This window comes from Podarcis raffonei, chromosome 3 (genome assembly GCF_027172205.1).
Source record: "Podarcis raffonei isolate rPodRaf1 chromosome 3, rPodRaf1.pri, whole genome shotgun sequence".
Classification (NCBI taxonomy): Eukaryota; Metazoa; Chordata; class Lepidosauria; order Squamata; family Lacertidae; genus Podarcis; species Podarcis raffonei.
This window is the reverse complement of record NC_070604.1, coordinates 45,856,212-45,882,626: the sequence shown is the minus strand read 5'-3', so window position 1 is coordinate 45,882,626 and position 26,415 is coordinate 45,856,212. Positions and strand designations below refer to the sequence as shown.

Below are 26,415 nucleotides of genomic sequence, written 5' to 3'. Positions count from 1 at the left end.
AGCAACATAAGCAAGGTAGATTTATTAAAAAGCAAAGACTGGAAGTAGAATAAAAATAGCAGCATATGACAGAACCAAAAAAGCCATAAAAGTTACAGATCAAAAACCCAATTGACAAACACCACTGGGAATTACAAATCAGACTAAATAAGAAAGCTAACTTCCTAACTCTTATCAGTTCCATAAAGCACTGACCCCCATTCTCAACTAGCAGGCCTCACTGCGGATCTTGAAGCACAGTAGCATAAGATAGCATAGTGCTTCAACCTGATGAGCTCACGCCATTACTGAAAAGTAACTTCTTCGCACAGACCAGAGGCCTAAGCAAAATAATTTTCTTGACATCTTCCACCGAACATCACAATGATGTCAAGTGATAATTGTCACTACTTCAAAACACCATGCCCTACAGGGTGCTTTGAAGCAACCACCCATCAGCCAAATGAATTCCTACTTTCTGCAGAGATTAGCTGTTTGCTGGCACACCCCACGATTAACTTGATCCACAGACTTGAACACAGCTGATAGTAACTTCAAGCCTGCTTTTTGCATTGGTTGGTCATGGGGAACTTCTTCTTTACCTGTGTTGTAGCATCTCATACAGAGTATGAGATGGAATACCTCGAGTTTTGTCACTAACATTCAGAAAATATATTGCTTGAGAAGGGACACATTTTGTTTTTAAAAGGATATAAATTATATGAATAACCTTTTTTCAGGTAGCAATTACAGTGAAAAATGTGATGTATTCAGTTGGGGTATTATTCTTTGGGAAGTGATTACCCGTAGAAAACCTTTTGATGAGATTGGTGGTCCTGCATTTCGAATCATGTGGGCAGTTCACAATGGTAAGTTCAAACTTAATGGGTAACTGACAAGTAGCATTTCTGAATTTGTGTGTGTGTGTGTGTGTGTGTGTGTGTGTGTGTGTATTTGCCACAAGTTTTCAGTAAAGTGCATTACTCCGGTGCCTAATTCACTGGCGCAAGATTGGGGCAAAAGTACACCAGCCAGGGGCAAATCCACTTGTTTAAACTCTTATCTGCTCTAGTCGCATAGAAGGCAGGGGATTATTTTAAATAGTAAAATGGTCATTAAGTGATTGATTGATTGATTGATTGATCAGTCAATCATTTTATTTGTATGCCTCCTCTCCAACCAAAGTTAAAACCATGCACAGGGAATTTTACAACTTTAAAAAAAGTGCATAACTACAAACATCAAAAAGTACAGAGCCAAATTTAGCATTTTCCACTTAATTCATTGTATCGTAATTTTGGATGCTGTGATTTAACAAGAACAACAGCAATAAGCCCTCCGCCACAAAACCCCCTAAACAACACCCCAGCCCAAGATTCTGTTAAGCAACCTCAGCTTTTGTAACTGGAGTCAGTCAGGGCCCTGCCCTCCCAGGCCAGGTGGGAAAAGGTCTTCCAACACTCAGTTTAGGTCCCAATTTACCTTCTTGCAACAAATTGCTGCCTTCTGTGCTGTCTTGGCAGAAGCCAGGTTGGGAGTAAAAAAGGCTTTGGGGACTGAATGGGAAGCCTCTGACAGCTGCATTTGGCATACTGGCCAGAAGATCCCCATCCTCAGTTGAGAGTATATACAGCATTTGCTTCAAGTAAAATGCTTTTCTCATTCAGGACCCAAGTACCACTTCATAAATTGGCATACCTTTTCGGTAAGCAATTTAGTGAAGTGGTAAAATAATCCCTATATCCACTCGTGAAATCTTTCAAGTTGCAATGTTGCAAGGATAGCAGATGGAAAGCCGCAAGATTATTTTGTTGAAAAAGCAACAGTATTGTTAATTTTCTGAAATCGTCAAGGATGGTTAGTTTTGTGTAGAATTCTTACAACTTCATTGTACAATTTTATAATGTGTGGGTTTTTTTAATGGTCTCCCTGTAGGTACTAGGCCACCACTGATAAAAAATTTACCCAAGCCTATTGAGAGCTTAATGACTCGCTGTTGGTCAAAAGATCCCTCACAACGACCTTCAATGGAAGAAATTGTCAAAATAATGACACATTTGATGCAGGTACATTTTTCTTACATATGGCATAATGTACTAAAAGGACTGGCTTATATAAGGCATGGAAAGTAGATGGTTTGGAAGCAGTGGGGGAAAGAGAAGTATGGAAAAGTCACTACCATTGTAGAAGAGAATGATAATGGAAGACCACCAGAAGTTATATGCTCACTTTGTTGCAACAGAACCAGTCCTTAAAAATTTGCTGGCTTGGGATAATGTTCTGCATATTTTAAAACTTTATTTTTTATATATATATTTTGTTTATTTTGTTTAAATAAGTAGCACAGAAAAAGCTAACAACAGCAAAAAAGAAAAAGAAAATTAGATTGAATACAATCCAAAAATATTGAAAGCAAATATTACATACTTGCCATATAATACTCCCCCCCCCCAGCTTCCCACCGCCACAATTCGACTTCTTTGTATCTCTGTTTCCACCTTTATCTTTGCATTCTCCACATGTATCATTTTTTGTATTTCTTCCATCTCTTCTCTTTTCCAAATCATAGATATACTTTACATTTTTATTCTAGGCATATTAGCATATATTTCTTAGAACAATATTTTAACATACAATCTTCGAAACATTTCCATTCCTTCTTTAATTTTTGATTTGACTGATATCTTATGATTGAGGTTAGCTTAATTTTGTTAGTAGAATGTTGGGTGGTTTTTTCGGAGGAATAATTCTCTTCTGCTTTGAACATCCTGAAGCAAAGGTTAACAGCAGACTATATTTTTTACTCTATTTGAGACTTTTTCTTACTGCTTCCCTACCCACAGAAATACATTGAAAAATATTCCATTCAGGCCCAGTTTGCACTTCATGCTAAATTACTGTTTAGCACTTTCAGAACAAGTCTCAATATCAGGTACTCCTCCTCACCTTTCCACTCTGTCATAGCTGCAAGGAGGAGATCAGAAGCATCAAATTTTAAACACACACCCCCTTCATTGTTATGCCCAAACTATAGTTTATTAAAATTATGGTTTGTTAGCAAGCCATAGTGAATGATGATTTGAGCCTTACTTTTGAATATAAATCATGTTTAAACTAACCACAGTTCCTGCAAGTTTGGTCATAGCAAGGAACTCTGGTTTGTTTAAAAGCAGATACTGAAGATCCTCATGCCAGTTGAAAAGAGAAAAGTGGGGAGCTTTGAAGTCTGAGATTTGCCAGGACAGATTCCCATAGCATTTCACCTAGGAATCCTCTTTCAACTACCTGTGACAGTTTCAGCCTTACAACAATCTTGTTATAACTGCTTTGACCTTTATAGCCATTGGAAATATATATGCTGAAATCTAGAGATAGCTATCTAATTTCTTGAAGTAACGAAAGAGGGAGTAACATGCCACTTGGGACCCATGTTTACAAATTACTGCATTTGCATAATATGTAAGATTACAGTGGAAATGTGTAATAGAAATTATGCTGGCATGCAAGCCTAGAATGGAAATGTTCACATCTTTGTTGCCAGGATTACTGGCAAACATATGTAGCCACACCATATAGCTCTTGTGCTAGTAAACTATTTATGAGACTTTTCTACAGTCACATTTGGAGTCAACTTTGCAAAATGAATACTGCCTTTCATTACTGAACATCAGGCTTGTCTAGTGAGTAATGTTTCAGTATATTTTGACTGATGCTATTAAACAAATGTTGCCATTTATTTAATATCACAGTAGAAAGATTGCATACATCTTTTAAAAATAATAACGTTAGCTGAGTGTTGTCTTTTGCCTGATAGCAGCATACATATGAATCATGCTACATCTCTCCTTGTACTTATGACTGTTTGACATTTTTATGTTGTCATGACTTTTTAGTTAAAGAATAAACTGGCTTTATACCAAACATCCAACCACACATTTTGAGAATCAAGTTGAAGATCTTAGGGAGTTTACTAAAATAATATAGACAGTATTGATTTTTCCTGTTTCATGTTCTGTCCAGTGAGCCAGGAGACAAAATGAATTTGTCGATCATTGAGCTTTTCCTCCTTTACCTCTTTGCAGTACTTTCCAGGAGCAGAGGAACCTCTACAATACCCTTGTCAGTATTCTGATGAAGGCCAAAGCAACTCTGCCACTAGTACAGGTAAGTAGATTATATGCATAAGTAGTTGATTATTAATTAAGACTATGTAGAATTAAAAACATGCACAATGTCCTACTGTTCATTGTGTCAGCAGATGAATGGTATAGGCATAGCCCAGAACCACTGCACTAGTATGAGTTCCCAATTTACAGTGTCTATTCTAATGCTAACACAGCAAAAGATGTCATATTGGCGCAGCAGTATTTGGTATAACTAGAAACAAGCCACCTTTTTTCTTTTGTAGCATTGTACTAAGCTGTCATGGTAAGACTCACCTACATACTGTTTCAGATTTTTTTAAGGCACCATGGAACAACCATTGTGTTTAATATTTTCTTAATATGGGCTGTAACCCACAGACAGCATAGGAACAGGAAGCTCTCTTATACTGAGTCAGTTCTTTGCTCAGTGTTTTCTTGATTGTCAGAAAGCAGAATTCCAGACAGTATTCGTTCCCAACCCTGCCTGGAAAGACCACAGAGCCTCTGCTCTGCCACTGAGATACAACCCTTCCCCACAGAGAGTTAGTTCTGCTTCTTATGCCTTAAATATTTGAAGCATAAATGTTTCTGCCTCAAATGCCTTACATACAGTAAGTCTGTAGATAAACAGTACTGCAGAGTGTAAGATATTCTTTCTTGTAGTTGATTGACAGTACGATGATTTCAGCAGACTAAGGAATCCTTTTCACATAAAGTTACTGTGAAATGCCTTAACTCATATGTGGAGAAATTACCTGGAAGCTAGCTTTATGTTCAGATTTATTCCTCATAAAGTTTAGTGCTATCCATCTCATATGCTCACAGAAAGAAATAAACAAGATAACAACTTTGCAGTCCATATTTAAAAGATATGCAGGATCATGCTATTCTGAAACCGGGGTTTAGCTGAAACACCTAAGCCTTCTAAAGAAGGATTTATGTCAGCAGAACTGGTATCCATTAGCAGCACTGCCTGTCATGTTTCCAAACAAAATACCTTTAGTACTAGTGATTTGTTGTGTTGAGAGGATGAATTTGATTTTCACATACTGGGATAAATCTGTAACTCTAACAAATATGTTAAGGCTGTAGTTATGCAGTCTAGCTGGGGTTTTAAAAAAAATAATCTAAAAATAAGAAATCAAATACAACCAATATTTAAAACTGTAGTTTTGTAGTCATGAGTGACTTCTCAAGTAAAGTAACATACTTCTAAAATGTATAGGTTCCTTCATGGATATGACTTCCACAAATACTAGTAACAAGAGTGATGCCAACATGGAACCAAATGACTTTCCAGGAACTGCTACCAATGACACTATTAAACGCTTGGAGTCAAAACTGGCCCAGCAGATGAAAAATTCAGCAAAGCAGTCGGTAAGAACATAGAAATAATAGTCATTAAGGAAACTTTAAAATCAAAATAATGAGATCTCCCTAACCATTACTGCTTGAAAAATACATATTAAATTATTTTAAAACTCTGACAATAAGTACCTATTCAGAGTTTGTGACAAAAAAAATACACAAGATTTAAAGACAGTTATCAAATCTAACTACTACTAGTATTGTTATGGAGATCCAGGTTTGCAGAGAGCACAAAAAATAAGTTCCATGCCTTAAACATATGTTTATACCTTAACAGAAGCATAAACCTTCTGCCTACTCTTCTTCTGAGAGAGGTTATTATGGGCTTGCATATCATCTTAAGAACTAAATGAAAATGGCAGCTGCAGATGTATTATTCATGCAAACTTTATTTGTTCACCCATTTCTGCAATTAGTTTTTGAATCATTGTAAAGTGTTTCGTTTTCTGCAGGGAGAGCCTGGTCGTTTGAGCTTACCTCCATCTCGCGGTAGCAGTGTCGAGAGCTTGTCAGAAGTTCGTGGGCGACCGCAGTCAACCCTTGTTTCGGGAGAAAGCAAACGAATGAGTGCTGATATGTCTGAAATTGAAGCAAGAATTGCTGCTACCACAGGTAAAAGAATCTTACTAAACAGCTAGGCAAATGGGACTGAGATCAATAAGTTCTACCAGGGGCTATAGGACCAAAATGAACAGAGAGAGCTGCTTTGTAGGAGGAGAAAATCATCCACAATCAGGTGGATGAACCTTGCACCAGTGGAGCTTGCTGGCACAAGATGTATCTGCCTGAGGACTGCAGGAGAGAAGGATCATTTTGTCAGCAGTGCATATTTGTGATGCTGTTTAGTTCTATATGCCCACCCCTATCCTTCGCCATTGAAACGGGTTATGCTGGGTGCAGTCTGACTCTCAGTTAAGTGCACTTGGGTTGCAAGAAGATGAGTGAGGTATATATGCAATTATTTTTGCCTTCTCTGGGTATGTCCATGACTATTAAAGTTGGTCACTTTATTTTTCTAAATCTATGCAGTTCCCTTTAGGACTGAATGTTTTCATTTGCCTGGAATTCAAATATTTTCTGCATTTTAAGAACAGCTGGTTTAATTGAAAAACTGGAATTCTCCACATGTAAGAGGAAACTGGTGCATACGTGAGGTAGTTATTATTAAATTAAAATACGGTGATCTTTTGTAGAAAATTCTAGTTACTCTTTACTATATCGTAACTAAAAAGTGTTGTGTATGGCCTTTTGTAACGAACTCTGAATACAAGTCTGTGATTTAAAGGATGCCTCAATGGCCAGAATGCACAGAATTCATAAACAGAACAGAAAATTGCATGCCTACTCATAATCCTGAAATGGTTGGAAGGCAGAAGCTGCTGTCTCAGAGCATGGGAACAAAGGCAAAGTGTGTGTCCAGACTTTGTTTCAGGGCTTTTCTCCCAGCTGCTCCCAATAGATCAGAGTTGCCAGGGGCTTCCAAGTGAACCTTCTCAAGGAGCCCCTCAAATATTTGGTATGATCAAAGCTGAGGCAGAGAGCATGTCTGGAGTATTTGACAGCGTTAATCTTGTGTTGTGCAGAGGGAGGTGCCTAAATGGGACCAGAGCACCCACTTTTTTCTACCCTGGCTTGAGGTCAGAAAGGATCTAAATAAGGCTTCCATTTCCATTTTTTAGTAAATTAGTGGAGTACCTAAAATGTACTATGTCGCTAATTATAATATCGTAATTTATTCTAAAAGGCAACACAGCTTATTTGGGACTGACATAACTAAAGTGATGTTGTTTAATCTATTTGTATATTAAAGATGGGTTTTTTGTACTATGGAAAATTATTGGTATTCTGAACCTGTTAATGTGTCCTTACTAAACAGACATTTTTATTTTATCAATCAACCTTTCTGTTGCTTACTTCTGGTGAGATATTGGCCGAACAACGATAAAGCAAAGTTTTCAACAGGCAAATGGGATGACTAAATCCCAGTCTTTGAGATCGTAGGTTCTCTTCTGTCAGTAATAGTTCAACATTTAATATGTCCTTGTAATGGCTACAGTTGCATTCCTGTACGAAATTAACGAAAAGAAAGTCCCATTGAACATTCATAAACATGAATTCAATGAGTAGACATGCGTAGGATTGTGTTTTTAAATTACATTTTGACTACACACTCACTTCATTAGGAGACATAAAACAAATAAACGCACTGGAACTGATACTGGTTTGGCATTAGTTTTTATACTAGATCAGTTTCCTGACTTCAATGGAGCAATAGAGAAAACTGAGAGGCAATTCTTTGTTCTTAGATTTTGATCTGGGTATCCTTTTGATTTAAAGAAGGCTAATTTGAAAATGTCAGGTACCCAAATCAATAACATATAATTCCAGGAGAAACTTCAAAATGGAGATCATCTAATTATGTTTATGTAAATGTGGTGGAGCAGAATGCTCCAATTCTATGACTGTCTAAATCAAAAGTTATGGTGCCTAGAATAAAATAAATGTTTTAAAGATCAATGTGTGGCCTCTATTAGAAAACCAATGAGAGCAGCAACTCCTGCTTATATGCTCTTAATGCAAGCAATTGGCTAAAGCAATAGAATTTAAATCTTTAACTACAAGGAATGTTGCCCATGGTCAGATCTACTATGTTCATCCTATTATTAGTAGTAGTAGTGGTGGTGGTAGTAGTATATAACCGCCCTATACTAGTCTACATTCTACATTCTAGTCCAGAAGTAATCTATATTTGAAGCTGGCAATATTACTGTTTTTATTTATGTTTGTGGCCCACTCTTTTCCATAAGATCCCAGGGCATGTTACATCTTAGAAATAGAATAGAACACAATACTGTAAAACAAACAAACTTACCCCAACCTAAAAGTACCATACAATACATACATATCAATGAACCCTATGGTATACAGGGATTGGTGAAGGCACTAAATATTGCTAGATTCTCATCCACTGTATTCATAAGATTTTTATAGAACAGCATTCCCAGACCTGTTATTTGTTCTTAATAAGGAGCTTTTAACTTAACTCGTTGGGCCATTATACCACCACTGTCACCACCCTTCATTATGTTACTGGCAGCATTAACAGCTGTATTTAATTCCAAAGCTTTCCATTACACATTTCACTTCCAGAAAATACTTATATTCCATCATTTTAATCTTTCATTTGTGTTTAATATTATGGAGGTTGCTGATTCTGACTCTCCTTCAAAATGGCAGTTCCGGTCAGTTTCCAGCTGAAAAGTGGGTGGCAGGGAATAATCTGGCAATGTTAGTGCACGTAAATAAAAAAAGCTTTCTTGAAAACGTATAGGCGTTTTCACTAAAATCTTTTGAGAGGAACACTTTTTAGAAAATATTTGGACTGCCACATGTGGCAGACATCTTATTAGTATATTAGTGAAGTGGAGCCGGTGGACAGTTTAGTTTATTTTGTGACCAGACTTTGGTTTTCCCTCTCTCCTTTACCATTCTGCTTTGTTTGTTTGGATTTTGTCTTTCTAACTATAACTAATAAAGTGCTGTGTTACGTTGTTGACCGTACTTATGTTTGTTGCCCTTAACAAATGCTTTACGGTTTTGAGCATGAATGGAAAGCTGTGCAGACCATTCTGCATGACCTTTTTTGCATGGTCTCCAGTTTAACCAAGTTGAGTAAAAGGTGCAGTTTTAGTCTGAATGATTTGTGTTAAAATTGTAGTCGTTTGCATGTGTATTGTATGTGTGTATGTGTTTTTTCAGCCTTTTCCAAACCTAAACGAGGCCATCGTAAAACTGCTTCATTTGGCAACATTCTGGATGTCCCAGAGATCATCAAACCAGGTATCACATACTGGCAAAGTGGGCCATTTTCATGGATGCTGGAATAATGATCAGTTCTTTAAATACTTCTTGCTCCTGTTAATGAATTAACAAGCTGGCACTACATGCTAAAGATGCATGAGAAAAAGAACGCTTTTGCTCCCATTGCAAATTAACACAGTTCTTTGAACTAGTAAAAAATAATAATAATAATAACAGGTGAATTTGTTCAAATTCTCAGTGTAGAAAGAACTTGATTTTTAAAAAATGAATTATTAATATGACTCTCAGGATAAATTTTCCTGAATTATGTCAACATACCAGTGTTGTCTTTCAAATCCAAATGGTTCTCTTCATAAAAAACCTCTTACTTAGAAAGGTTAATATGTGAAACAAGTCTGCATATTGAATGATTAAATAACAACTACATTATCAAAATTATATCAGACCAGTTTTGGCTATAGTAATAATTAAATGGTTATTTAAACCCATGTATATGGTTTATGCTAGTGCAACAGATATGGTTAAAATAACAGATTTTAAGAAAGTATGCAATATCTATTAAGACTGACTAAATGTAGCCTGAGATATAAATGCATTTGTTACAACTATATTTTGTTAGTTTTAATTTTTACTAATTACTATTAATACATAAAGGGAATATATGGAAGGCCATGCGGTAAATAAATGACTTAAAATAAATATTTATGAATAAAAATGTAGGGCAAGATCCAGTGTTGTGCAAAGAGACTTCTCCTTCCTCTCCTCATCCCGCCTCTTCTCTCTCTCATCCACACCAAATCTGCTCTGGATGGTCCACTGGTCGATGGATACAATCAGATTTCAGAAAGAGACACACTTGTTATTGAAAAACACTGGTACACATGTACATTAATATATTTTCTTCTCCAAAAAGTTGCTATTCTGTCACAGATGTCTTGTTACTGTGACTTCCTTCTCTCCATTTAACATTTTCACTTAGGATATAGTGTTTTCAGCAGTTCAACTTAAAAACACCCTTTTTTCAACTTTGGAACAGTCTCATCCTTAGTTATAATTAAGTTTGCAACAATAATTAAGTTTCCAGTCATAAGTAATTTACAACAATGTATTGGATCATAATAAGTGCTCAGAGAAAGGGATTGGCAAAAGAGCACTTTCCTGTATTCCCCCAGACATCTGAAAGTTTGGTGGGCTCTTCTGAATGGGGTGAGCTATGAAGCAAGAAGCAGTTCAAAACTGGATGCATGCCTCACCCACAGAAGTTACCTGCGCTCATTTTATTTTATATATATATATATATATATATATATATATATATATATATATATATATATATATTGCAGTTCCTTCTCCCACCCCACTGCCCTGCATCTCACCTTAGCCTTGGGAGAGACTTTTAGCGGGCTTCTGGGAAGGATGGAAATGTCTCCTTCTGCAACCTTGGGATCCAAGCCATTTCTTTCTTTCTTTCTTTCTTTCTTTCTTTCTGCAAATTCAAGCAGCATAATTTTTGGTTGTAAGGACAGATTGTCATAAATCTCATGACAGCTGTTTTTACTTGATAGCCAAAGCTTTTTATCTCAGAAAATGCTACCACATGTATGAGTTAGCTCCTGTGGTAGAGTGACATTTTCCAACAAGTATCTGTGTTGGTTTTATAGATCTTATTCAAATCACGTGACAGTACAGGGAAGTGTTAGCAATAAGAATCTTATACAGAGTGCAGTGCTGGAAAGGAGGGGACAGGAAGCATTCTCTCTGAACTTCTTGATTTATTTTAGGGTCCAAGTCTATTTTTGTCAACTTTATAATTAAATAGGAATGACGCCTGTTGAGTAATGAATGCTCTATGTAAGATTGACAAATATACAGAAACAAAGTGACAATCAAAACATTCTTAACAAATGACCTTCATATAGTAGTCATTCCTAGCCAAATAGCTTAGCGAATTTCATGTACCAAATACTTTATAAAAGTTCTATTACACCCTGAGTTAAAAAATGAATACAATGTTATGCGATGTCTTAGGACATAGCAAAGAAAGTTTTGAAAGGAATTCTAAATAGTCAAGATATGATGCATAGCCTAGAACTTGGCCTGGAAACAAAGGCCAACACCTCTGCTCTTGCCCAAGTGATAAGGAATCTGGTGACAAGTGGTTAGGAACTTCTTCATTACATTCTCAGCAATCCAAGTGTTTCTGGAACAACAGTAACAAATGAATTCAATCATAAACTTCTGTAGGCATGGAGATCACCTTTTGAGATGAATGAAATACAGTATTTTCAAACAGGTTCAGTCATTGAACCTGTTTTTCATATATGTTTATGAGGAAAATTGGCATGCCAAACATTCATTCATAAATGTTTTGCACAGGATGGTATTTGCATTATTATTTTTTACATATTTCCTGTGTTTTTTACTTTGGGATTCATTGTTGGCTCAGATCAATCTATTTCTGGTTGTGCCAGTTTCACAATATTATTTCATGTATCTCATTTCCAGAACAGTCCAAGTTTATTTTAAACAGCACAAAAATATGCATTATTTTAAACATTTCTTCACAAGGTGCACATTATTTGTATGCATTTTGGTATTTATTTTGTGTCAAGATTTGTGAAAAGCAAAGGGTTAATGCATTCCATTCCATAAATCCAGGAAGCACAAATCCAATTCACTTAAAATGCAGAGCTAACAAAATATGCAAGTATACTAGTTCATTAGCAAGTTACAGTTGTGAGGTTGTAGTATAATTAAAAGCAGGGATTGTCAATCTTTTGGGGCACATTCGTTATTTGGAGGCAGTGTCATGAGTGCCAGTCATAAAATGGCTGCCAGGGGGCATAGCACAAAATGGCTGCCATATCTAAAAGAGCAGAAAGTGACAGGACCACAAAATGGTGCAGACCCCTCTCCCTCAAATAATAAGCCATTGCCATATTTGCACCTTTTCTCTGCTCACAACAAAAGGGTGAGCATGAAGTGTGGTCATGTTTCAGGGGACATGTAGGAGAGGCCAAAATAGGGCAAACAGCGACAGGACAAAAAGGACATTTATTCTCATTCTATCCAGATTTTTGATGGGACATTTACTGAGACCTGTTGCAGGCACCATAGGAGGTACTGGCAGGCACACTGGTGCCCACAAGTGCCTGATTTAAGCCCTTTGAATTTACTCATGCTTCTGTATACTGTGCAATGTATCCTTTGCCACAATCCCTCAACTAAAACAGCTAGAGTGACAGATTCTACAGTATCTATAACACTTCACTAAACTTCTCAGGGGAAGGATTTGAACCAGAATTTAAAGTAAAGAAATGTTACTAAACACATGTATTGATTGGTGGTCAGTACACATGTTAAGTATCTCCCCACCCAAAATTTGTTTACCTATCCTTAAAATTTAGGGTTATGGTTCTTTTCAAAGGCTCTCTTTACCTTTTACCCCCAAATTACATAATCACTTGAATGGCACTCCTTGCAGTAGGATATTCTCTTGTGTTTTAACAGCATTGTTTTCAGTTCGTAAAGAGTAAGATGGTTATTTCTAAAAAATAGTAGTAGTAGTAATATTTATTAAATTTACTGCCTGCTCTTCACCAACAGTGTGGTTTACAACAATTTAAAATTCAGTATTAAAAACATTTAAAACAAATTGCAGTCACAGGTGTCCTGAAACACGCATCTCAGGTGTTAAAGGCCAATGTAAAGAGATGCCTTTTCAGCATTCACTAAAAGCTGTATAGTGAAGGTGGCAGACATACTTTGGGTGCCACAGAAAATGCTCTCCTGGGGGCACCACCAGGACTTCTGACTGTGGCAGAAATACCAAGACCTGCTTATTTTAATACCCAAGAGGGTCTATAGGAAAGGAGGCGGTCTGTCAAATATTTGGGGCCTAATCATTTGAGGGGTTTTAAACAGTAATGTGAGCGTCATGAATTGGGCCTGGAAATGAACTGGCAACCAATGTAGCTGTTTTAGAATGGGTTATATGCATTCTAAAGGCATATAATCTGGCTGCTGCATTTTGGACCAGTTGAAGTTTCTGTGTTCAAGGGCAGTGTTTATAACTGGAGCTAACTGATTTCCATACTGGAAGCTTGTGTTTTTATGGCTGGACCCCTAAGCTGATATTGATCCAGGAGCAACAAGTATTTATCGATTTCCTGTTTGTTTGGCTGTGCTTGAGCTGCTTGCCCTATGCCAGTACTAGTTAACTGCAATGAAAATGCCTTAGCCTAACAGCTTGCTTTAAATCTCATGCTGCTAATCTGGAGGTTTCTCATTTAAAGCAGTTTGGTGTCGTCAGTGCTACAGAGCACAACCTTCTTGAATATAAATATATAAAGGCATTTTTAATTCTACCCCACCCTGATTATTTTAACTTTTTGGTGGCCATGATATACTGTTTCAGCAGCACATGTGCTGGGTTCTTTAGATTCACAAATGTTGCTAATCTGAAAGGAGAATGGGAATTCCAGATATTTTTTACAAGTTTATTTCAGTTAAGCTAATTTTAGAACGGAGCTGTTGAATGAAATGTGGACATAATTGTTACATCAGTCATGAGTGGATCATCTTGAGGTCCATGCTAAGTTGCTAGAGCCTGTGAGCAACTGCATAAATCTGTTAATGAGCAACTGCTTTTTTAAAAAAACATCACAAGTTGTGCTTCCCAATGTAAACTCCTAATGATCATTTTCTTAATGACAGGCTGCTGCATGCTTTTTAAGGAGCAGATCACGGACCACTTAGGCAGTTCTTGGGAAGTTTGTGTAGTTGACCTGGAAGTCAAGCACTTGTGTGTGTCAGTACTCTGTAATTGATATTTTCAGAAGTGGCACAGAAATTCTGAACCGCTTTGCTGCTCACAATATCAATTTGCTCTAAAGTTCTAAAAACTTTTAAAGTATCTGATTCCCTTTCTGTATTTTTTTAAATAACTTGTTAAATCAAAATCCTTTGGGAGAAATGGGTAACAAGCCGTCCAAATATATACTCCTTTTGGTGGTGTGTAACCCAAGATGTTAAGCAAGACATTATTCAGAAAACTGGGTTGTTCTCTTCCTTTTTATCCCGTTTATATTCAAACTGGAAATAAGTTCCTAGGTCACTTTAATCAACATTGAGGCCTCGTATAAAGCCAAACTGCATGTTGTAAAACAGAATGATCAATTGAAGGACGCTGAATGCATGTGCTTCTCATTGTTGGAGTGGTTGCTTGCGTTACCGCTGGTCTGTGTTTTTCTAAAACAAAAATGTTATGTAATGTAACCTTCAAAGACTGAAGAATCCCAAGTATTGTGTCAGCTGTTAATTTAAATGTGTTGGTGTTTCCTTTGGACAACTGATCTCTCATCCCAGAAGCAGCATAAACAATGATCATTAGAATAGCAAAATGCTAGCGGAAATGCTGCATACCCAAAAATTGTGATCTTTTGTTATTTTATTGGCTTGCAGATTTTAACAATGTATATATATATATATATCGCATGTAGCCATTAATTTTTTAATTAAAAAAAACTGGAGGCATTCAGGTCTGTAATAGGTGCAAAATGATATATATAGAAGCAGGCTACATTTTCAAGAATGGGACAAATAAGTATAATATGATTCTCGGCAACTAAACAGGAGCATTATAACTGGAATAGAAATTGGGTTGGCCTTTCCTGTGAGAGAGAGCAAAATTATGATTTGCAGGTCAGTACTGCTGATTACTCATTTTGCTTACTAATCCAAAGAAGTGAGAAAACTGGCAGCATCTTATCGTAGTAGCCGTGCTCTAGAAATCCCCATAACGTAACCTCCTTGAAATAGATGTCGTCATCAGTGCCAGCCCCCCAAGCACTAAGCCTGTTAAAGCACATGTGACAGAAGATGGTGAAGGAAAGTGCAGAAGCTATTCATGGGATAGGAGTGGTTATTGTATTAGGATATGCTTTCTGTTGACACGCCAGTGTGCAGGGTGTGTTTTTTTTTCTTCTTCTTAAAACTTTGCAGCTGTCTTTCTGCTCTCCCCCACTCCTCCCCATATACAAACACACTCTTTCTCTCCCTCTCGCTGGATCTGTACAAATTCCAAGCTCTTTCTGCAACAGTCACACCCTTATTTTGTTTGAGTGCATTTCAGCTCCTTTTTTTTTTCTTTCTCTCATCAGCAGGCAACGGACAACAGAGGCGCAGATCTATTCAAGACCTTAGTGTTGCTGGAACAGATTCCAACCAGGTAAAAAACGTTTTTTTCCTTGAAGATCATAGTTGGTTCATTAAATGATTGTCTAATATTATTTTATTTTACTTTTTTAAAAAAAATGTTTTTGTGGGTGAGCAACTCTTTTCAAATTGAAACCACCAAATTAAAATTATAAAATACCTGAAGAGCACTAGAACTGTGAAAGTGCAATGTACAGCTTTGAAGAACCTCTACCATAGCTCTGTACTGCGTTAAAGATGCTTAAACTGGCAAGAAAAGTTTCACAATATTGTCTCTCCTTTGCTATAGTCTAAAGTATATTTGCTTGCCTTTTGGTAAGACTTAGTAATGGTATAGCAAGCCTATATCCCTGTGTATTATTCTAGGTGAGAAAATGGCATTGTACTTAGTAGGAATTGGTTCCAAGCGAAAAACGCCCAACATGCCTAAAAAGATTGCAAGTTCTGTTAACGCTACCCATTGAAAATGTTTATTGTTGACTATGCATATGATGCTGTTAATTATTATTTTTTAACTATACTACTTGATATTTGGCTAAATTTGAGAGCAATTTCTTGCCTGCACAAACCTTTATTTATAAAACTTAGAATTCTTCAGCTTCATTGCTTTACTGTAAAACTTTTCAAAACCGATGTGAATTTGAAAGCTCTCAAACTTGCGTTTAGGGAAAATACAACTACAGTACTGACTTATCCATAGTTTCACCTTGTCATTTGAGGTGACATTTCTGAGTACATATGCACATACCAAAGACATATCATCTCATCACTTTGTCCTTAGTGGCTTAGAGTGAAATCATTGGAAGGGGGGAAATGAAATGTTTTACGTTTTGTGTTTTTAATTTTTATACCTGAGCTAATGGAATGTCAGGCAACAGTCTTTAAACGTCAGTAGCATGAGTAACATTGATTCATTTGTTTTGAATATAGTTAGTGTCAAACTAGTAATGGCAGCATGCGTGCTGCCTAGGTGCTTTTCATTTTATTTTTTTGTGAAATGTGTGATCATGGCCTTCATAATTAATACTTGTGCTCCACCTGTATGTATTTGTATCAGCATAGAACAGGGATTAAATCTTTCCACCCCATTGAGATGGGAGCCCACCACAAGCCAACCAGAATCTTGGTGCAAAGTGTTTAATAACATTAGTCCTTCAATAAATTCTCTGTATATTCTTTAACAACCATCCATCTGGGCATTAATGCCCACACATTACCTATGCATGTATTATAAGGAGAAGAGCCCCACTGGATTAGACCAAAGGTCTATCGAGTCTTGCATCTTGTTTCCATTAGTGACCACCCAGATGTCTCTGGCAACCCTGCAAACAGGACATGAGCACTCTAGCCGTCTTCTGCTGTGGTTTCTCAGTAACCAGTATTCAGAGTCATGCCGGTTCTGATCCTAGAAGTGTAGCGGAGGTGTAATGTAGCCATTGATAACCTTAGCACTTTTCCTACTTTGGGCTCTAAGAAGCCCATCCATAAATGTACAGAGAAGTTTTGATTGGACTGGAGCAGGGCAGAGGTAAGAGGTGTACACATTCCAAAGGATGGGCAACACTCCTCGTTTTCCATGACAATAATTTGTCCTTGCTAACTTTGTTCCCCTTTACGGCCAGTTCTTGTAATTTTGCATTTTTCAGCAGGGTTATTGTGTCTGATGCAATCTTGTCCCAAGAATCCTTTCACTTAACCCAGCCTACCATTCCATGTTTATTTGGTTGATGAATAGTGCTGTTTATTTTCCCAATAGATCCTGATTTTTATTTACATGATGTTATACTGTTGTTGTTGTTGTTGTTGTTGTTGTTAATTGAATTTATATACTGCCCTATACCCGGCGGTCTCAGGGCGGTTCACAGAACAAAATCAGAATATAAAACACAAATATATAATCAAAATAAAAACAACAGCCCAATAACCCCCCTCCCCCCTCAAAACCCCACCATGTTTTAAAAGGGTAGAACCCAACTTCTGAGGGCCATAGCCCTTGTATGCAATTATTTTTTCCTTTGTTCTTGACGTTAAATAGTCAGCAGGGGCTGCAAACCACATCAGTATCATGGCATGGGGAAAGGGGGACTTTAAGTCTTTGCTGCATTATGGTGTCAGTCTAAACTGAGGATGGGAGGCCACACCGGCTATTTTCAGTGGGAGGAAGAATATGTCCTTTGGCACCAAGTGGGTGGGTTGGAGAAGAGGCATTGCTGCTTTTTTAGCTCTACTCTTTTCTGACAGCAGTATATTCCCCTGTCCCCTTCACTAGAAAGTCCCTGAGCTCTGATGAAACATGTAGAAAAACATCATGGAAGAATGACTCCCGAAACTTGTGGACTGCTTCACATGTTTTTTATATTATTGTTTTCTTTATTTCAAGGGGAAGCAAACCTCTCAAATGTTCATGAAAATTAACTGATCTGGCAATCAAGAAATTTCAGATTTTCAACAGTGTTGTTCTGAAATTGCAATGTGCTTAAGATAATAATTTGGGGTTTTTTTAAAAAAAATGTCTTTGTACAGGAAAGCAGGAACAACAGTAGATCATCTAGTCCTAGTGTGAGAATGATCACTACCTCGGGACCAACCTCTGAAAAGCCAGCTCGCAGTCTTCCATGGACACCTGATGACGCTACAGGTAAAGTTGGGTTTGCGTTTGGCTTTGGAAGTATCAACGCTTGCTCTTGAGAAGTACTGTGTTTGCGTAGTGATTTACACACAAGGCTTGTGTGTATTAAACTTTATCAACTTCAGGTTCAAAATCAATGTGAGTCCCTGCTAGGCATCTACCATAGGGCAAGTGAGTGTGTTGCTACAGCTGTGACTGCGGCTCCTTATTTGGCCTCTTGTGTCCGCACCATAATCAGAAGCTTTATTGCACTAGCCAAAGGCCACAGCATCATCTAAAATACTCAACTACATCACAGAGGGAGAGAAAGCTGCTGCTGTCAACTGATCACTTGCTTGCTCTCCATCAGTAGTGCTGAACCATGGGAGGGTGATCATTTGTATTTTACAGGAACCCGCTAAATTTTTATGCAAAAACCTGGAGCCAGGACTGTCGGACATTGTGCTGTGTGTCAAATTTTTGTTACAAAATGTATTCTTCCAATGCTGTGTGTAAGTTACTTTTTAGCATAAAACATATAATAAAAACAAATTGTACATCATTTATGTGCATGCCTTCATTTAAGACAGGCTTAATTGATTGTGAATGTTACCCTACATCAGACTCTCCCCAAGTTTATTCCCAGTGCTTCTAGTGTTAATAACTACATTGACTTCGGCAAAGTAAATTACCATCTGTGTTGTTGTTTAGTCATTTAGTCGTGTCCAACTCTTAGTGACCCCATGGACCAGAGCACGCCAGGCACTCCTGTCTTCCACCTGTACTTCTAGCATTATTACATCCAACTGCAAAATAATGTAGAAATGGACATTTTGTATAGAGTGTACTGTAATCAAACTGTTGTTTCTTATTAGATAGTAAATGTCCAATTCTTGATAATGAATACTCAATTTTAGGAAAGAAATGATTTGTAAACATGACTGTTCCATAATGGGTTTTTTTCAAGCTAACCTGAAGAAACAACTTTTACCAGTGGTTCACATACTGCTGCAAAAGTGCCTTGGGGTTTTTTTTGGAGGGGGTTGGTTTTTTACAATCAAGCAACATACAAATTTTATGAAATAAATAAATAAATACCTCCAAAATGTGTATATACACATGGTCCAAAAGCACCAACTTTTTATTGGGGGAATTTACATCCTGTCCCTGGGAGTCCCCAGGACAGCTTCCAACATGGCATAAAACAACTATAAAAAGCACACTAAACAAAATACAAAACAATAAAATTAAAATCCTGAAGAAAGCATAGCAGATTGGCAATCCAACGGTTCATATTATAAAAATGTAGCCTGGTCCCCAGTCCCCACCACCCTCACACATTCACACCCCTTCTAGAACGAAAAATCCTTTACCATTTCTAAAATGAAAACAAAGATGCCCAGCTTCTTTGGGAAGAAGAGATCATAATGGGATTGTTGAAAAGACTCTGTTCATCTCTGCAGATATAACTACAAAAAGGTCTCTGTTCTGGACTCTTTCCCTTTAGGAGGATGCTGGAGTAGGGATCGCTTCTGGGAGCTGTATTCAGCTACCCTGCTGCACACATAGGACTGCAATGTTTGTGCACGCCACACGCACAGCTTTGCACCTGAAAGGATTGCATCTTTTATGAGTAACAGAATACCTTGTTTTCACAACAGAGAATCCTCATTGCCTATGCAAAGTATGCCTTGACTTAAGAGAACAAGGAAACTTATGTACATGAGCAGTTCTGTATGTGCATGAAAAAAGATGCTATTGCCAGCATCTTGTAGATTCCTGAGGGCCATTGTAAGCGAATGCTATTACAAATTCCTACATATACAATACATGTGGAGATGGCAGTACTGAAACTGTAGTATTGTTTGTACAGAGATTTGTGTAAGGAGTTAATCACCCCAATATTGCTATTTCAGCTGGAGTGCTAACTGGCTATTGTGTTATTTTTCTCCTTGCGGATCAATACTAGCTGATGACAGCAATGGCTGCAAAAGTCTTAGTAACCGTCCTTAAAATAAGGACTACACTTTTACCCTGAATTTTCAATTGTATAATTTTAAAATTCTAATTAACTTTGGTAATTTTAACTGCTTAGAGGTGTTTATACATGTTTGCCTTTTAAAATCAAGTTGCAAAAGTCAGTAGCTGGTGCAAAGAAATATCTAGCTGCCTTTTGCAAAAAGATTTGGATTGATTTTGGGGTAGATTTGGATTGCTATTTTGCTGACACCCCCCCCCCCCGCCGCCCAAACCACTCAGTAGACCAAGTACAACATAATGGCCATTTTCATTATTGTATGATGAGAGGAAAAGTGACCTTTATATGTGGTTTTGAAATTGAACAGGCCTAGTTGGAGGAAGACTCTAGAAACCTGTTGTATGTAGATGTAAGCTCCTTGAAAAAAAGAATAAGAGGATTTAACAGCAACAAAAACAGTATTTTTATAAATATATCTCCACTGCATCCATTATTATTAGACTACTTGAAAGCACCTAGATACTAAAGGTACAGGATAGATATCTGACATTAATACACTCCAACAGCTTTACAGTTCTGTGTGGTTGTAGTTGCTCATTAAATACTTCACTGCATGATCAGTTAGTATAGTCAGCAAGCCATAAATGCAGCCATCATGCAGAGATAGATAACAAGTGCTATGTGGCACTTAGTCATGTGAAAGTACCCTGTATCATTTCCTCATGAAACCTATGTCTATGTAGGACTTTGAGAACTTCCAACATGTATTGATGTCACTTTGCACACTTGAAACTCAAAATACCTGTCTTTTTTCCAACAGATACCAATGGGTCTGATAACTCCATCCCAATGGCATATCTTACATTAGATCACCAATTGCAGGTAAAATCATTCTGTGATTTCCGTTTTTGCTTAATATGTTTAGGCCACCTTTAATGGCAAAAGCTCTTTTCCAGGCTTCTTACAAAGAGAAGCATACAATACACAACCTATTAATAAATAAAAAAATAGATGATACAATTCTCTATCTTCAATATTTTGTCCATTTTGGGGGGTAAAAAGGTAAAGGGACCCCTGACCATTAGGTCCAGTTGCGGACGACTCTGGGGTTGCGGCGCTCATCTCACTTTACTGGCCGAGGGAGCTGGCATACAGCTTCCGGGTCATGTGGCCAGCATGACCAAGCCACTTCTGGCGAACCAGAGCAGCACACGGAAACGCCATTTACATTCCCACCAGAGCGGTACCTATTTATCTACTTGAACTGGCGCGCTTTCAAACTGCAAGGTTGTCAGGAGATTGGGGGGGGGGTAATTATACTGGTGTGCATGCAGGAGTCGAGCCAAATTTAGCATGTGCATGTTTAAAATAGTTTTGTTTTTGTTTGTTTTTTAAAAGGGGTACTGTTACAATTGGTTTGATTAGCCAAAAAGCTAGCTATGCAAAATGTAGTCTCTGGTCTTTATGTCTGAATAAATTGACCTGATGCAACGAACTGCTGCCCTGACAACCCAGCTCAGAAAGTTAGAGTTACATCTTGCCAACACTAGCCTCTTATCCCACACTCGGTGCTGAAGAAGTACCAAGTAGCAGCGCATTGGTAACTGCATGGTCACCCATCCCAGGGATGACGTAGACATCCAGAGCAGGGTGGGCTGCCACTTGAAACGCTTCATCAGTCATGATGATCACTAAATAGTTGCCCACATATATTTCTTTTACAGATTATAAAATAATACTCTGGTATACTTCATGTTTGCCTAGGTCTGCGAAGATGTTTTCTGGATATAGTTTAGTTCCCTTGAATTTAAAAAGAGAAGGTTTGACATGCTGTGTGTTGAGATAACAGTTGGTTCATTTTTAACATGTTTGATTTTATTTTCAGCCTTTACAGCCATGTCCAAACTCAGAATCTATGGCTGTGTTTGAACAGCACTGTAAAATGGCACAAGAATATATGAAAGTTCAAACAGAAATTGCATTGCTGTTGCAAAGAAAGTAAGTGGTAAAATATGTTCCTTTTTTGTTCTTGTGTGATAATTTTACTGAAACAAAAGTGTAGACTAACACAATATTGCATTTTTTAAAAATTAAAAAAAAACCTACATATTGCTTTTAAAATGGCAGCATTTTCTTACTTTCAAGCATGATTCTGGCTTTGATAAACTTATAATACTAGGAGTCTCTGTAGATGAATTTGTGATCTGCTTATAGAAACAAGAACATGTAAAGGTATGGTGCCCTGTTTTGTATCATGTCCCAAGGTTGAACTATCTTCTTCACTTGCTTAGAATGGCAGATTGGGCTGATAGTTATAAATATTTCACATGCAACAAGCCATGGAGTAATGTTTCTGTACTTCCTAGTGAGATACAGAGTCCCATTTCTCAGAACAGGATGAGTCTGGGAAGGCCTTGGAAATTCCCATGACTCCCAAACTATTTATTTATTCATTCATTCATTCCTGTTTATATATTCTTCTTCACACAAGATCACAATGCAGTTCACAGCTAAAATACAAAATAAACAACTGCAAAAACAAATAAACTAAAACACTACATAAAAATAATCAAAACTTTTTCATAACACACTGGTGCCATGATTTGTGTCTTTCCCAACTTAGAGCTGTAAGAGTGACGACTGGCTCATTCCTATCATGGGAGCATCCTCCAAGACGGTTGCTGCAATTCCAGAGTCAACCCCCATTTCTCCTCTTCTTTTCCCAATTGCTTCCCCAATACCCTGGCCTGTGACCATAGCTCAGAATTCCACCTGCCAGGCAGAAGTTCCTACTTTTGACTGCAGAACCATTTTTTGTGACAGAGCAAACAGCATGCTCTTCAGTTCCCAAGGCAGTCAGCCGTTCCAACCCTTGCTGCCATGAGCCGTGTCACAACATCACTCTTTTCTCTGAGTGTTAAATGCCACTCACTCTCCAGTCTTAAGGGAAGCAGCTGATGCCCATCTTGTGACAAATGTGCTTCCCAGCTTTCATCATGGAGAGTGCATCATTTGGAGCAGTTGCAAGGCAGTACAGTGGACCCTCCGGATATGAACTTAATTCGTCCCTGGGGTCTGTACTTACCCCGAAAAGTCAGTATCTGGAGGCGCCGCTTCTGCGCACATGCACAGAGCGTTTCTGCGCATGCGTGAAGCGTGCAGAGTGCTTCTGCACATGCGCACATGGCGAAACCCAGAAGTATACACTTCCGGGTTTGCCGCGTTCGTAACTTGAAATTACGTTACCCAAAGTTAACGTAACCCAAGGTACCACTGTATTCCCATTTCCGCTTCACAGGTACATCTGGGGCAGCTGGACTCTCTAAACGAAGTAGATTCTTTAAGACCCAGAAGAAAACTCAGAGAACTAGTTCACTGCAACTCTGCCTAGAATATTTTCTCATCTAAAATTAGAGGCCGAAAGTGTTTTGAATGCTTATCTCATCAATTAAATGAAATGACAGTTGTGAAAAAATAGTCTACGTGACTCTTGCCTCTGCTATTTTAACAAGAGTTCATCTCAATATAGAACGTGACCTATTTTGAGAATGGTGTAAAAAGGACAAAACCTAAATAATCTTTGAGACTATGAGCCCAAATAATCTTCTGGAATATTAGTACTATTAGTTTGTTTTTTATTCTACCCTTCCTCCCAAGGGAGCCTAGGGTGACCGGACACATGATTAAACATTTGAAAACACACAAATGAAAACAGTGGTCTCAGGGTTTCCAGGAACAGTATCTCAGTCATCAAATAGCTAGGTGGATATAAATGTTTTTATTGTCTCCTTAAAGTCAATAACAAGGGAGACAGATGCAGCAAACCAAGTCGGAGATTCCACAAATGGGGAACTGCCACAGAAAAGGCCCTGTCAGAGGTCACTGCCAATCAGACAGCCCCTAGTGGCACTTGTGTCATATAGGGCTTCATATGCCAGTACTAACACCTTGAATTTAACTTGGTAGCTTACTGACGCACAGTGTTTTGAGGACCACCGGTGACACATTGTCCCATCAGGCTACCTCACTTACCAGCTTAGTGACTGCGTTCCACACTAACTCCAGTTGTCAAGTGTAACCCCACATACAGCACATTGCAGTAGTCCAGATGAGAGGTTAGAGAATCGACAACTGATGCAAGGCTATTCCAATCTAGGAAAGACCATACATAGCAAATTGGCCTAAACTGGGCAGAAGAACTCCTAGCCACAGAAGCCACTTGAGACTCCAGTGACAAGTTGGGATTCAGGAATACTCCCCACCTTGGGCAGATACAGACACTGACTTCTGAATGAACCTGTGGCCAGATCATTGCCTGTTAATTTGACATTGGCTATTAATTGTGATCCTACATATAGGAGTCAGAACTTGAAGTTCTCCTTAAAATCAAACTGATAGTTGCTTTGTGAATATCTGCTTCATGCAGTGCATTTGTCTAGAACCGCTGCATACCTGAACTGAGCCAGTGACAAGTACAGCTTCACTAAAACCACACGTGAAATTCATACATAATTTTGTGACACACAATTTTGGCATCCAAAAAACTTGTTAAATAATAGACTTAAGTTATACTACTAACATACTAACAAAATATTGGTGGCAGTGATCTTCTGTACTTCAGCAGGCATCTGCTACTGAACCAAATATTGTTTTTTTCTCAATATTAATGAACTTGGGGTTGGTTTACACTGCTCCCTTCCCTAATTTTCAAAAGTCATGTGCTGTTGTATGGTACATGGATAGTTGTGGACATTGACACACATGCCACCGCACATGCATACTTAAATGGGGTGTGAAGGAGACCTTGCTACTGTACCCTGTGGAGATTACTTTATCAAACCTCTGTGAAGTATATCAGATAATATTTGAGACTATTTTTTTTTAGTAAACAGCAATATTGGTAGATAAATGTGAGTATCAATTAATTTCTGTTGAGATTCTAATGTTAACTTTTCAAAATTTAATTTAGGCAAGAACTAATAGCAGAACTGGACCAGGATGAAAAAGACCAGCAAAATACATCACGTCTGGTACAAGAGCATAAAAAGCTTTTAGACGAAAATAAAAGTCTTTCCACGTACTACCAGCAATGCAAAAAACAGTTGGAAGTTATCCGAAATCAGCAACAAAAACGTCAAGGGACATCATGATTCAGTGGGACTTCAAATTGACAATGTTGCACAGAAAAACTTCTTTTTAAAAAATTATCCCTTAATATGACATCTTCTGAGTGTTCCCTTATTGGTGTGTGCTGAATGTGTAGACATACCTGCTGCTCTTCCAGCATCAGTCCAGTATCCTTTTTATTTGTTTGAACATTGTTTGAGAAAGGTATGAGCAGCTACAGGAATTATCAGCAGCACTAAACATAAAGCAAAATGCAATGAACTCTGGCTGTTTGCATGCCCCTCGTGTGATGGCTAGCCTACCAAAAGTGGTTTAAGTGGCTGCTAAATTATAAGATCTTTTGGTGTTAACGCAATAGGAACAGTATAGATTCCCCCCCCCCCCATTTTTAGAATGTTTTTGTTATTCCCCCATCTCGGACTGTTAGCAAGAATCAGTCAGGACTCCACCAAGCTCGAGAGCTGATGCTGGCTAAACACTGCATTCTTTTGAATATGGGAAGTCTAAGCTGAGGCCACCATCACTGGTTGAGCACTTGATCACCCTGCATTTTGACTAAAATTTCTTGTAATCATGCTATCATACAATCCTGTATTTTCTTTACATTTGAGAGTTAAAGAATGGAAAGATATGGTGAAGAAGTTTATCAAGCCCGTATGTTCAAATTGAGGATAAAGATTCAATAAGCCAAATGGATCCAGTTACATTATGTATCGTTAAGTATGGACATGTATAAAATTGGTTCATCTCTTGAGAGTTACCACATTGTAACCTGGACACTGGGCATATTCCTTTAAATCAGGGGTGTGACGCCTGAGGCCTTCCAGCTATTTTGACCTACAATTCCAATCATCCTTGTCAGCTGGTCATGCTTGCTGGGCTCGATGTGGGTTCAGCAACAACTGGAGCCCCCAGGTCTCAGCTTTAAATGTCCTGATGTAGCAAGAGAGAAGGTAGTTGCAATCCCCCCTGAATCCTGTTCTCTACACCACTCTTTGCCTTGTCAGATATGAGCAGGAGGATTACAGGTACACTGCTACACAATGGGCAACGTGGATGATGGGATTCAGCGAGCGAGCGAACAAGTAAACAGCAGCTACCTTCTCTTGTGTTGCAAGAGATTTTAAGGAATGTGATCGGACCGAAGGTCACAACTATGCTGCATCTTAGAA

General features: G+C 38.0%; 1 protein-coding gene across 3 annotated transcripts in view; it reads left to right on the top strand.

Moving 5' to 3' along the window:
* Nucleotides 1–26,003, top strand: part of MAP3K7 (mitogen-activated protein kinase kinase kinase 7) — a 35,204-nt gene extending 9,201 nt beyond the window's left edge. The window contains exons 7-17 of one of the 3 annotated variants that reach the window (XM_053381469.1): nt 720–848; nt 1,915–2,045; nt 4,062–4,143; nt 5,350–5,501; nt 5,945–6,104; nt 9,252–9,332; nt 15,476–15,543; nt 18,054–18,168; nt 20,937–20,998; nt 22,002–22,114; nt 25,086–26,003. In XM_053381469.1, coding sequence (XP_053237444.1) covers nt 720–848; nt 1,915–2,045; nt 4,062–4,143; nt 5,350–5,501; nt 5,945–6,104; nt 9,252–9,332; nt 15,476–15,543; nt 18,054–18,168; nt 20,937–20,998; nt 22,002–22,114; nt 25,086–25,266 — 1,274 coding nt within the window. In that variant the 3' untranslated portion in view covers nt 25,267–26,003. The remainder of the gene's footprint in view (nt 1–719; nt 849–1,914; nt 2,046–4,061; nt 4,144–5,349; nt 5,502–5,944; nt 6,105–9,251; nt 9,333–15,475; nt 15,544–18,053; nt 18,169–20,936; nt 20,999–22,001; nt 22,115–25,085) is intronic. The other 2 variants (XM_053381471.1, XM_053381470.1) reach the window with 2 other exon arrangements.
* The last annotated feature ends 412 nt before the right edge of the window (nt 26,004–26,415 follow it).